Below are 12,518 nucleotides of genomic sequence, written 5' to 3'. Positions count from 1 at the left end.
AGCTTTTAAGCAGGGATATAAAAGCTGATTCCAAACCACTACATTAGCAATAGAAGGAAAGAATGCCTTGCACAATATGACTCAATCAAGGATCATATTTCTAACTTTGATAGGTTGCTTTGTCAAAATGCTCCCCACCTTATAATTCTGAGATAGTGAAAGAAATGGGTGACAGCTGAAACCCACCACTAGTCAATTTGTATACCAAAAGTAATTTGCATCTGACAGAATAAATGAATGTTTGGAAAATATATCCATCAGCAGTTTGAAACTACTCAAAATTTTTAGTAGAATATAACCATACCGCAACACAAGCTTTCATCTGAAAAATAGATGCTCAGTTTTGCAGAGGATTAAGAGCCAGTTGCCAGATTTATCCAGATCTTGTGATAGAGATGTGGAAAGGTTCATGTAATACTGCCAGAAAATGCAGAAGGACTAAATGAGGACTCAGCTATATACACTATGTTTAACAAATACCATACAACACCAGGTTATAGACCAATAGGTTTATTTGGAAGTCCAGTTTTCAGAGCACTGCTCCTTCATCAGGTAGCTGTGGAGCAGCATAAGGTATAAATTCTACTTTTGCTATAAATTCTATGATCCTGCTCCCCATGTCTGCACGGGTTTCCTCCGGGTGCTCCGGTTTCCTCCCACAGTCCAAAAATGTGCAGGTTAGACGAATTGGCCATGCTAAAATTGCCTGTAGTGTTAGGTGCAGGGGTCAATGTAGGGGAATGGGTCTGGGTGGGTACGCTTCAGTGGGTCAGTGTGGACTTGTTGGGCCGAAGGGCCTGTTTCCACAGCGTAAGTAATCCAATCTAAAAATCTGTTCGACTATAACCTGGTGTTGTGTGATGTCTAACTTTGTCCATCCCAGTCCAACAACAGCATCTCCAAATCATAGCAAATAGCATGACAGTGATGGAAAATACCATTTCTGTGTTAAAGCTGCATGTATGAACTCTCAGTATTGACTTGCTTATGAAAATAAAGAAACATGAATTGGCTGCTGATTTAAGCCAATCATATGAAACTTCAAGTTGTTTTAGCGTTGAACTCATATGTAAAAAAAAATTGTTTAGGAAGGTTTGGATTTTGTCAAGGACAAACCATGATTATGTATCTTTTCTAGATTTGGAATGAAAACAATTCAAAATAAATTAGATAGGCTCTGATCATTTTATCAGGTGAACTGTTACAGAAAAATGAAGTTTGAATATTCACCTCACCTAATTACTTCATAGGTACATGACCATGTCATATAGATAAAATTAATGAAATTAATTTCGAGAATGCCTTAACTGTATATTAAAGGTACTTGTTAAAAAAAATTCCTGGATGTGGTCATCACTGCTTCCCAATTGCCTTGGAGAAGGTTGTGAGAGCTGCTTTTTAGACCTATTACAGTCAATTGGTGTACACACAGTGCTGTTAGGAATGGAGTTCTATGATTGTGACCAAGCAATAGTATGGCAATATAGGTCCAAGCCACATCTGTGGCTCAGAGAGGATCTTGTTGGTGGTCGCATTCCCACACATCTGCTTCGCTCACCCTTCTAAATGGTAGACGTCAAGTTTGGAAGGTAATGCTGGAGAAACTTTAGGTGAGATAATGCAGTACATCTTGTTGATTGTATCCACAGATGGTGGCAAAGGAAGTAAATGCTGAAGGTGGTGACTGGGGTGTCTATCAAGTTGTTCTGTTCTGGATGATATTAAAGCTTCTTGAGTGTTTTGTGAGCCAAGTAAGCGGAAAATATTCCATCACACTCCTGAACATGTACCTTATAGCTGGTGGACCAGCAATGGGGAAACAAGGAGGTATGTTACTTGCCGCAGAATTCTTAGTCTCTGATCTTGCCACAGTCTTGATACATTTGATCCATTCCAGTTTCTGTCAATGGCAACCCCAAACATATTGATGGTAGGGATTCAGTGATGGCAATGTCATTGAACTTCAAAAGTGGGATGGCAGATTTCTGACTTAAAGACGTTCATGGCTTCACACTTCTTGAAAGACTGTGGATATCTTTTGTTTAAAAAGGCATTAAAGAATGTAGGAACTGTTTTCTCGCAAAAAAGAAATTTCTTGGTTATCCCACATCTCATTACAACTGCTCATTTACTACAGACCACTTGCTTGGATTTATGACTGTCATGTTTCAGTTACTGCTTAAGATATTGTTTGAGGTAGCTGGTGCCCAACCTGAAGAAAAGGAGCTTTGCAGCTTTGCTCTCTCGTTCCTGGAAGAATCATCATAATGAAATCCCATATGAAACTTAATTATTCTTTTGAAGAGTATCTGGAAGAATGATGGATACCATGTTCTAGGGAAGCTAAATTTACAAAGATCACGATTATACCTGTCTAAACATGCCAGAATGCCAGACTAACAGCTATCTGAGCATTCTATATCTCGTATGCTTTGCCTTTAAGAACTGATCATCATTGGCAAGATCTCTCTTTATCCCAATAAACCATTTTGTTTCATTTCCTAGTTTGAATGGGCAGTTTTGGGATTATTATAAGGAGGGGTTGAGATTTATACTTGCATATTTCAAATTCATGTTAACTAGCTTTACATTTTTGCCAATTAAGTCTCCATTTCTCAATAAATCAATAATTTTGTTATTGCACCACAATTGAAGCTCCTTTGTCATCACCACTCCAAAAGTGATATCAGGACTTAGTGCTCAAATCATTTCCAAAATTCATAACTAATCTTTCAAGCAATTTAAGACAAAAGTTGGCAATTGAGATACAAAGTAAGGGTAAGGAATGGAAAAAGGAACTATTTCACCCCTTCTAGTCACTTACATTTTAATTCTCAGTTGCTGCAGTCCTGGAAAGGGATTGACTAGTTAACCATAGCCAATAATTAACCCAGAGTAACAACTTTATCTTCAAAATAGGTAAAGGTGCGAAAAAATCTAGTTGACACTATGAAGGACACTATGAAGTGATAAAATACACAAATAAAACAGTTTTAATGGCGTGCTGGCTGAAGCGCCCTTAAAAGAAGGCAACATTTGATTTGTTGAATGTTTTACTTTATCCATGGTAGACACTTATTAAACAAAGGAGAGTCAGTTATGGTGTAATGATAATGTCAATGGACTCCTAATCAAGAACCTGAGCTGAATGTTCTATGGATGTGTTTCAATTCCACCATGGCAAAATTTGAATTCAATAAAAATTCTGAAATTAAAAGCTTTCCTAAAAAAAACACACTAGTGGACTGCTCCAGTTCCATGACACTCAAAAGGGTGTTAAGATAACTTCCTCTACAGCATGCCCATAGCTGGACAGCAGCATATATAGCCGCTGTGCACAATTACCTGTCATAATCTTTAAACCAATAATAAAAAGGAAACCTGCGAGCAGTCGTTTAGCAGAACATTATTCTATGCATACCTTTTGGATATCACAAACTGAACTACAAAGACTAACAGGATAAAAACAATGACTGCAGATGCTGGAAACCAGATTCTGGATTAGTGGTGCTGGAAGAGCACAGCAGTTCAGGGAGCATTCAACGAGCAGTAACAGCCTTTTGTGTCTGTGTGCATACTCGTGTTTGGGTTCGACAGAAAATTGCATTCTACATAGAAACAAAAAAAAACTTGTTTCTATATCTGGATTTAGTCAGCACTTTAGGATGTAATTTTAAATGTTTCATACCATGTATAAACATTTCTCAAGCAAAATCCAAAACAATTTAACATTAAAAGTATTATATCCCAAAATTTCTCCCATTTTTTAAGCTTCCCATCCTACAATTTTCCAGTACCGCAGTCAGCCAAGCCAAGGTTTTTGTTGCTGTTCAGACTGGTTAAGAAGGGCACCAGCATATAAACCATTGTCAACAAATGGCAAAAGCTGCTAACAGAAGTTTTGACACCTTTTGTCCTGATCATCATTAGCAAATATACAGTAGATACTTGGTAACAATATGAAGATAGAATTGAACACTAATGAATCATATGTTAATACAGCCCAGAATCATATTGCTTCCTGTTTTCTTTACACACAAATAAAGATTGAGTGGTAACATTTTCAGTGTATTTTTGCTGCAGAGGTCTTAAAACACATTCTAACTCTTGTAGGCAAAAGATAAAAAGAACCCTCAAGTCTTTGTGGAATTTTGCATATGCTAATCTCTCAATTGATTTGCAACAATAGACAGCAGCCAATGGTCTTATAAGTATGCAATGATATTTATCAAGTGGGTCATTTAGTCTACAAGGAGAAAGTGAGGACTGCAGATGCTGGAGATCAGAGCTGAAAATGTCTTGCTGGAAAAGTGCAGGTCAGGCAGCACCTGAGGAGCAGGAGAATCAACGTTTCAGGCATGAGCCCTTCTTCAGGAATGAAGAAAGTGTGTCCAGCAGGCTAAGATAAAAGCTAGGGAGGAGGGACTTGGGGGAGGAGCGTTGGAAATGTGATAGGTGGAAGGAGGTCAAGGTGAGGGTGATAGGCCGGAGTGGGGGTGGGGGTGGAGAGGTCAGGAAGAAGATTGCAGATTAGGAAGGTGGTGCTGAGTTCGCGGGATTTGACTGAGGCAAGGTGGGGGGAGGGGGAATGAGGAAACTGGAGAAAATTGGAGGAAACCTCATTCCCCCTCCCCCCACCTTGCCTCAGTCAAATCTCTTGAACTCAGCACCGCTTTCCTAACCTGCAATCTTCTTCCTGACCTCTCTGCCCTCACCCCCACTCCGGCCTATCACCCTCACCTTGACCTCCTTCCACCTATCGCATTTCCATCGCCCCTCCCCCAAGTCCCTCCTCCCTACCTTTTATCTTAGCCTGCTGGACACACTTTCTTCATTCCTGAAGAAGGGCTCATGCCTGAAACGTCGATTCTCCTGCTCCTTAGATGCTGCCTGACCCGCTGCGCTTTTCCAGCAACATATTTTCAGCATTTAATCTACAAACCATCACCGCCTGTGAAACATTAATTACTAGGAAAGATCATGTTGGATGCATCTTCATCAGATTTAACTGGCAAAGGAGCAAAGAGTTTGTGAGCATATCTTTGGAAAGATGGAAAGGGAAAAACAAGCTCAGACTTTGAAAGCACAATGGTTTCTGGAAATTACACACAAATGAATATTGGTCAGAACAGGACTAAGATTGGATAGTTATCAGAAGTATAAGTCCCAACTGATCACTTTTTTCTCTACAGACTACTGAGATTGATTGCAGAACTTGCCAAGGTCACTTGTACTGAGATTCTGTGATTCAATGTATACTTGGGAATCCACTTATAAACCTTTCTGATTTTTAAATAAATGAAGTACAGTAAGAAAACATTTTAATGAGCTTCTAAATCATAAACAGCAAAAATGCACATGAAAATTCTTTTCCAGATGAATGCATTACGTTTTTGGATTTGACCTTATGACCTGTGGAGTTGAAGAGATCACTAGAAAATGTAATCTAGCAGTTTAAAAGAGAAGACAGTTTCCATCATTTTATAAACACTAGGATTCAACGTGGAAAAGACTGTGGCATTGTGGCAATGTAACTAGAGATCTAGAGGTCCAGGCTTTGAGAACACAATCCACCCCACCAAGGTAGCTGGTAAAAATTTAAGTTCAGTTAATTAAATCTGGATTTAAAAGCTAGTCTCATGTCAACTGCCACAAAAACTCATTTGCTAACCGACATTACATCAGATTAGATTACTTACAGTGTGGAAATAGGCCCTTCGGCCCAACAAATCCACACCGCCCTGCCGAAGCACAACTCACCCAGACCCATTCCCCTACATTTATCCCTGCACCTAACACTACAGGCAATTTAGCATGGCCAATTCACCTAACCTGCACATTTTTTTTGGACTGTGGGAGGAAACCGGAGCACCCGGAGGAAACCCACAGACATGGGGAGAATGTGCAAACTCCACACAGTCAGTCGCCTGAGATGGGAATTGAACCCAGGTCTCTGGTGCTGTGAGGCAGCAGTGCTAACCACTGTGCTGCCCATTACAGGTCCACAGCAGATGTCGTATCCCTAGCCCTTCACTCTTCCTTAGACTGTCTGGACAACAAGAACACCTATGTCATACATCTGCCTCCAACACCATTAACTTCTCCAGACTGATCACAAAACTGTGACCTTGGTCTTGGCTCTGCCCTCTGCAACTGGATCCTCAGCTTTCTGACCCACAGACGGCAATCAGTGAAAATAGGTAATTACACCTCCTCCACAACAGCACTCAACACTGGAGCTCCTCCTCTCCCCAACCCCTCCCCCCCCACCCCACCTAGGATGTATTCTCATTGCCTTATTGTACTCCCTATACATCAAAGACTGCATTGCCAAATTCCAAACGAAGGCAAAAGTGAGGACTGCAGATGTTGGAGATGAAACAAAATTCCAAACGAACACCATTGCACCAGGACAGATATTTCACAATGATGAGTCAAAAGGGAGATGGAGACTTGGTGACGTTGTGCAATGAGAACAATCTCTCTTTCAATATTGCCAAAACTAAAGAACTGATCACTGACATCAGAAAGAAAGAAAGAGAACTTGCCCTCATCAACATCAATGGATCTCAGATGGAAAGGATGGACAGCATGAAGTTCCTCAGAGTAACGATAAGCGAAAACTTGCCGTGGACGTCTCGTGTAGATGCAATGGTAAAGTCGGCACAATAACGCCTCTTCTTCCTCAGGCAGCTCAGGAAATTTGGCATGTCCCTAAGGACCCTCACCAACTTCTACAGATGCACCACTGAAAACACTGTTCTGGTGTATAATGGCCTGATATGGCAACTGCTCTGCCCAGGACTGTAAAAAATTATAGAAGGTGGTGTGCACAGCCCACACCATTATGGAAGCCAATCTCCCATTCATGGACTCCATTTACACAGTTTGCTGCAGCGGAAAGGCTACCAACATCAAAGACCCATCGCAACCTGGTAATGATCTCCTACAACTTCTTCCGTCAGGATGAAGATACAGAAGCCTGCAAACACGCACCAGCTGGTCCAAGAACAACTTTTTCTTGGCTGTTATTAGACTGATGAATGGACTTTCTCACCTCGAATAATGCTGATCTTGTTAATGCTGTTCTCGCCTAGTGCGCATCCTGTGCAATGTAACCTGCATGCCCCTGCATAAGTCCTTTTGCTTACTATTATCTGCTTGTTTTGCTCGTAAATAAAGCTTTTGACTATACTTCGGTACACGTGACAATAAATCAATCTGTAATCTGCCATTCCTACCCAGTCTGATCTATATGACTCCAAATCATAACAATTTTGTCCATTCTTATCTGCAATTTGGTCCAACAAACCCCTGAGTTCAAGGGCAACAAATGCTACCCTTGGCATCTCTTGCCACATCCCTTAAAAGGGTTTAAAGAGAATTAACTCAGAGATGCATCCACCTCACTAACTTCATGCTTATAAAAAGATTGACAAAATGTTACTGCCTACAAATAGATGGGTGTGACGACTGCTTGCTTTCTTCGTCCCACTTTTCCTGATCCATTGCATACAGAAAGCCCGTTAGAATCAGTGCACTTCCAAGATTCATGACAAAAGCTAGGGTCTATGAAAAAGAAATGGAAGTTAGCTAACTTGATTCACACACAGAAGGGCCCAGAATAGTACAACTATGATGCAAATTCTCTTCATATATACTGTCTCAGGGGGAAAAAGTCTCAAAAATTGCAAAAAAACTCTTATAAGATTGTATTAAAAGGAAAACAAGTTCTTTATATAGTCTCCTTCATTCATCAAATAGTCACAATATATTATCTAAGACAGACAGTACCATGAGAACTAACCAATACTGAAATAAGACACCAGCAGATCCAAACAAGATTAATTTATGATGATATCAAGGACATTTCAAAATGCAATCCACTTTGCAATATTTAGTAAGTTACAATGGTAATATATTCCACAATAAAATAACATGAAAATTCTGGAAGCAGCTCTGATAAAGTCTGAACCAGACTGACTAATCTGCTTTGCAATGCTGATTTTTTTGACACTTTTTTTCTGTCACAATGCACATTAACATAAATAAGTCAGCTCGAACAGAAAAGCTTTAATTTATGATTGAAATACATATTTCCTCCCAATTAAAACAGCACGAGACAAAATCTGCACAAAAATGTGATTATAAGATGTTTGCGATTTAGATCACTTTCAACATGTAAATAACACCAATGGTTTTTTTCATGTTGTGTTGAGATTGGCCATAATGGGGAAGAACTTGACATCTTGTCAAATGCTTTATTTTGAATTTACATCAGGACCATATTTTAAAAAGGAATATTCCATAATAAAACAGCATGAAAGCTCAAAAATCATTTGAAGACTAAACTACTACAAAGACAAAATGTGAAAGGTTTACTAAATATCGACCCAATTACAAAGCCATACGTCCTGTTCTGAGCTGGGCTGTCAAATTAAAGCATCTCAGATTACACCGATGCAATAGGCAATTGGATAAAGGTAAATAAAGGGAGAAAGTATCAAGGATAAGAACCTAGGTCACGAACCCAAACAAATTAAAAAATACAGACAAACTGCCAGACTGGCAAGACGGAATAGCCAGACATAAAGTAGCACACCTGATAAAGTTAAAAACAGTGAAAGGACGGACACAAATAAAACTAAATACGCATAATTTTACAAACGACATGGGACAGAATAAGTAACGGGAGACGCACATAGGAGACTTATATGTGGAAATTCCTAGACAGGTGGTAAATCAGAATTTAGATGAGTCGAGCCTCCAACTCCATTTTGCTGGCAGATTTTTCTCGTTCAAATCATTTTTGCCCTTTCCCATTTTAAAATACATCTTGTCCAGAGAAAAAATGTCAAATCCCATATATTCATGCAGCAACAAAAATAATCAATAATGAAAACAACAAAACAAATAAACCTTCTTGAAAATGATTTTACGTTTATTTATATGATAAAAACATTAAAGAGACTGAAGCACAACCCAAGCAAAAGGATGTTTGCGCACTGCAGAGGCGCCATCTTCTTGGGGGCAGCCAGCCAACAGCGTTCGGATCCGATGTGAAAGATTTACAACGTTAATTTAAAAAGGAGGAAAATAAAATAAAAGTATGCAATGGGATCGAGAGGTAAAAGAATGGCAAAGAATTTGGGAAGGGGGAAGGAGTGGTGCGCCATTTACTCCTATTAACAAATGAAGAACATGCAAGATATAGAGAAACTGGAACAATCTAAACAAAGAAAATGCAGGAGCCCGATTGTGAATAAAGCGGGAATGGGGAAAGAAAGAGCGAGAGCCTACATCCAGTATCAGGCAACCTCAGGAACCCCTGGGCAAGTGGGTCAAGTGTGGAACTGCATTGACCCGGGGGGGGGGGGGGTTTAAGAGTGTGAAGCTCAGACCCCCTAAACCCTCGGCACCAACGAACCTCCAGCCCCAACAAAGTGCCCTCAGGGAAAAGAAAATACCCACCTCCATCCTCCTCCCAAACCCTCAGGCGACGGTGAACACACCCCACCCCGGGGAGGGGGCCAGTGATCCCAGCCCTCAGCAAATGTTAACACCGCACCCCCTCTGCCTAAGGGGACTGTAAAACCTGCGCACCCCCCCCCCCCCCCCCGGGGACTGTAAACCCTGCGCACCCCCACCCCACCCACGGGGACAGTAAACCCCGCGCACACCCCCCCTGCCCACGGGGACAGTAAACCCCGCGCACACCCCCTGCCCACGGGGACAGTAAACCCCGCGCCCCCCCCTCCCCACGGGGACAGTAGACCCCGCGCACACCCCCTGCCCACGGGGACAGTAGACCCCGCGCACACCCCCTGCCCACGGGGACAGTAAACCCCGCGCCCCCCCTCCCCACGGGGACAGTAGACCCCGCGCCGCCCCCTGCCCACGGGGACAGTAGACCCCGCGCCGCCCCCTGCCCACGGGGACAGTAAACCCCACGCCCCCCCTGCCCACGGGGACAGTGAACCCCGCGCCCCCCCTGCCCACGGGGACAGTGAACCCCGCGCCCCCCCTTGCTCACGGAGACAGTAAACCCCGCGCTCCCCCTGCCCACGGGGACAGTAAACCCCGCGCCCCCCCTGCCCACGGGGACAGTGAACCCCGCGCCCTCCCTGCCCACGGGGACAGTGAACCCCGCGCCCCCCCTTGCTCACGGAGACAGTAAACCCCGCGCTCCCCCTGCCCACGGGGACAGTAAACCCCGCACCCCCCCTGCCCACGGGGACAGTGAACCCCGCGCCCCCCCTTGCTCACGGAGACAGTAAACCCCGCGCTCCCCCTGCCCACGGGGACAGTAAACCCCGCGCCCCCCCTGCCCACGGGGACAGTGAACCCCGCGCCCTCCCTGCCCACGGGGACAGTGAACCCCGCGCCCCCCCTTGCTCACGGAGACAGTAAACCCCGCGCTCCCCCTGCCCACGGGGACAGTAAACCCCGCACCCCCCCTGCCCACGGGGACAGTGAACCCCGCGCCTACCCCGCCCGTTCCCCTCAGTGACCGTTGGTCCCCCCGGTCTCGAGCTGCCGCAGGTTTGAAAGCGCGTCCGTTGATCGGCGGATACACCGGCGCCTTTACCTCCAGCGCCTGGCAGAGCGAGGGAAGGGCGATCCCCGCCACTAGAAGCAGCAGCATCCTTCGTCGACAAGGTAAGTGCGGGATCATCGCCGCTTCACTTTTCCGTTTGCGATACCCGATTGGATTTTAAATTCCACGGCGTTAAGATCGCTCCCTGACTGCCTTCTAAAAGAAAATCACACCCTTTCTCAGCTCCTGACTCAGTTGATGGTTCCAGTGAAGTGTGAGCGAGGTTTGGTGTTGTGTGCGGTACCTGCACCGCCCTCTCCCATCCCATCCATTCCAAGCCGGTCCCGCCTCAGTCCATTCCCCCCTCGACTCCAGGCCGGCTCGGCACCGCCACCTAGCGAAACCAGCTTCCCTTCCTCCCCAATCCCGCCCGGCTTTCCATCAGACGCTGCAGTGTCTCAGAACTGGCTGGAGAGCTCGGTACACTCCAGCTGCAGCGCCACCCGGTTTGGAGGACTAACTGGGAATCGCCTGCAGCGTAGCCTGGCTTGGAGGACTAACTGGGAATCGACTGCAGCGCCACATCTGGCTTGGAGGACTAACTGGGAATCGCCTGCAGCGCAGGCTGGCTTAGCGGAGTGACTGGGAATCGCCTGCAGCGCCACCTTCGGCTTGGAGGAGTGATTGGGAATCGCCTACAGCGTAGCCTGGCTTGGAGGACTAACTGGGAATCACCTGCAGCTCAGCCTGGCTTGGAGGACTAACTGGGAATCGCCTGCAGCGCCAACTCTAGCTTGGAGGACTAACTGGAAATCGCCTGCAGCGCAGCCTGGCTTGGAGGAGTGACTGGGAATTGCCTGCAGCACCACCTCTGGCTTGGAGGACTAACTGGGAATCACCTGCAGCGCAGCCTGGCTTGGAGGACTAACTGGGAATTGCCTGCAGCACCAACTCTAGCTTGGAAGACTAACTGGGAATCGCCTGCAGCGCAGCCTGGCTTGGAGGAGTGACTGGGAATCGCCTGCAGTGCCACCTTCGGCTTGGAGGAGTGATTGGGAATCGCCTGAAGCGCCACTCTCGGCTTGGAGGACTAAGTGGGAATCGCCTACAGCGTAGCCTGGCTTGGAGGACTAACTGGGAATCGCCTGCAGCGCCACCTCTGGCTTGGAGGACTAACTGGGAATCACCTGCGCGCAGCCTGGCTTGGAGGACTAACTGGGAATTGCCTGCAGCACCAACTCTAGCTTGGAAGACTAACTGGGAATCGCCTGCAGCGCAGCCTGGCTTGGAGGAGTGACTGGGAATCGCCTGCAGTGCCACCTTCGGCTTGGAGGAGTGATTGGGAATTGCCTGAAGCGCCACCCTCGGCTTGGAGGAGTGATTGGGAATCGCCTACAGCATAGCCTGGCTTGGAGGAGTGACTGGGAATTGCCTGCAGCGCCACCTCTGGCTTGGAGGAGTGACTGGGAATCGCCTGCAGCGCAGCCCGGCTTGGAGGAGTAACTGGGAATCGCCTGCAGCGCCACCTCTGGCTTGGAGGAGTGACTGGGAATTGCCTGCAGCGCCACCCAGGCTTGGAGGAGTGATTGGGAATCGCCTATAGCGTAGCCTGTCTTGGAGGACTAACTGGGAATCGCCTGCAGCGCCACCTCTGGCTTGGAGGACTAACTGGGAATCACCTGCAGCGCAGCCTGGCTTGGAGGACTAACTGGGAATCGCCTGCAGCGCCAACTCTAACTTGGAGGACTAACTGGGAATCGCCTGCAGCGCAGCCCGGCTTGGAGGAGTGACTGGGAATCGCCTGCAGCGCCACCTCTGGCTTGGAGGAGTGACTGGGAATCGCCTGCAGCGCCACCCAGGCTTGGAAGAGTACTGGGAATCGCCTGCAGCGCCACCTCTGGCTTGGAGGAGTGACTAAGAATTGCGTGCAGCGCAGCATGGTTTGGAGGCGTGACTGGGAATCACCTGCAGTGCTACCCCT

At 45.8% G+C, this 12,518-nt stretch overlaps 1 protein-coding gene across 4 annotated transcripts in view; it reads right to left on the bottom strand.

The window, feature by feature from the left end:
- appa (amyloid beta (A4) precursor protein a) overlaps positions 1–10,889 on the bottom strand; it is a 178,665-nt gene extending 167,776 nt beyond the window's left edge. For 2 of the 4 annotated variants that reach the window (XM_060833841.1, XM_060833842.1), the window contains exon 1: positions 10,589–10,888. In XM_060833841.1, the coding sequence (XP_060689824.1) occupies positions 10,589–10,675 (87 nt within the window). In that variant the 5' untranslated portion in view covers positions 10,676–10,888. Of the gene's footprint in view, positions 1–10,588 lie in introns of all 4 variants that reach the window. The other 2 variants (XM_060833843.1, XM_060833840.1) reach the window with 2 other exon arrangements.
- Between the last annotated feature and the right edge of the window lie 1,629 nt (positions 10,890–12,518).

Source organism: Hemiscyllium ocellatum, chromosome 12 (genome assembly GCF_020745735.1).
Source record: "Hemiscyllium ocellatum isolate sHemOce1 chromosome 12, sHemOce1.pat.X.cur, whole genome shotgun sequence".
NCBI lineage: Eukaryota > Metazoa > Chordata > Chondrichthyes > Orectolobiformes > Hemiscylliidae > Hemiscyllium > Hemiscyllium ocellatum.
The sequence above is the reverse complement of the archived record's forward strand: the minus strand, read 5'-3'. Positions and strand labels throughout refer to the sequence as shown.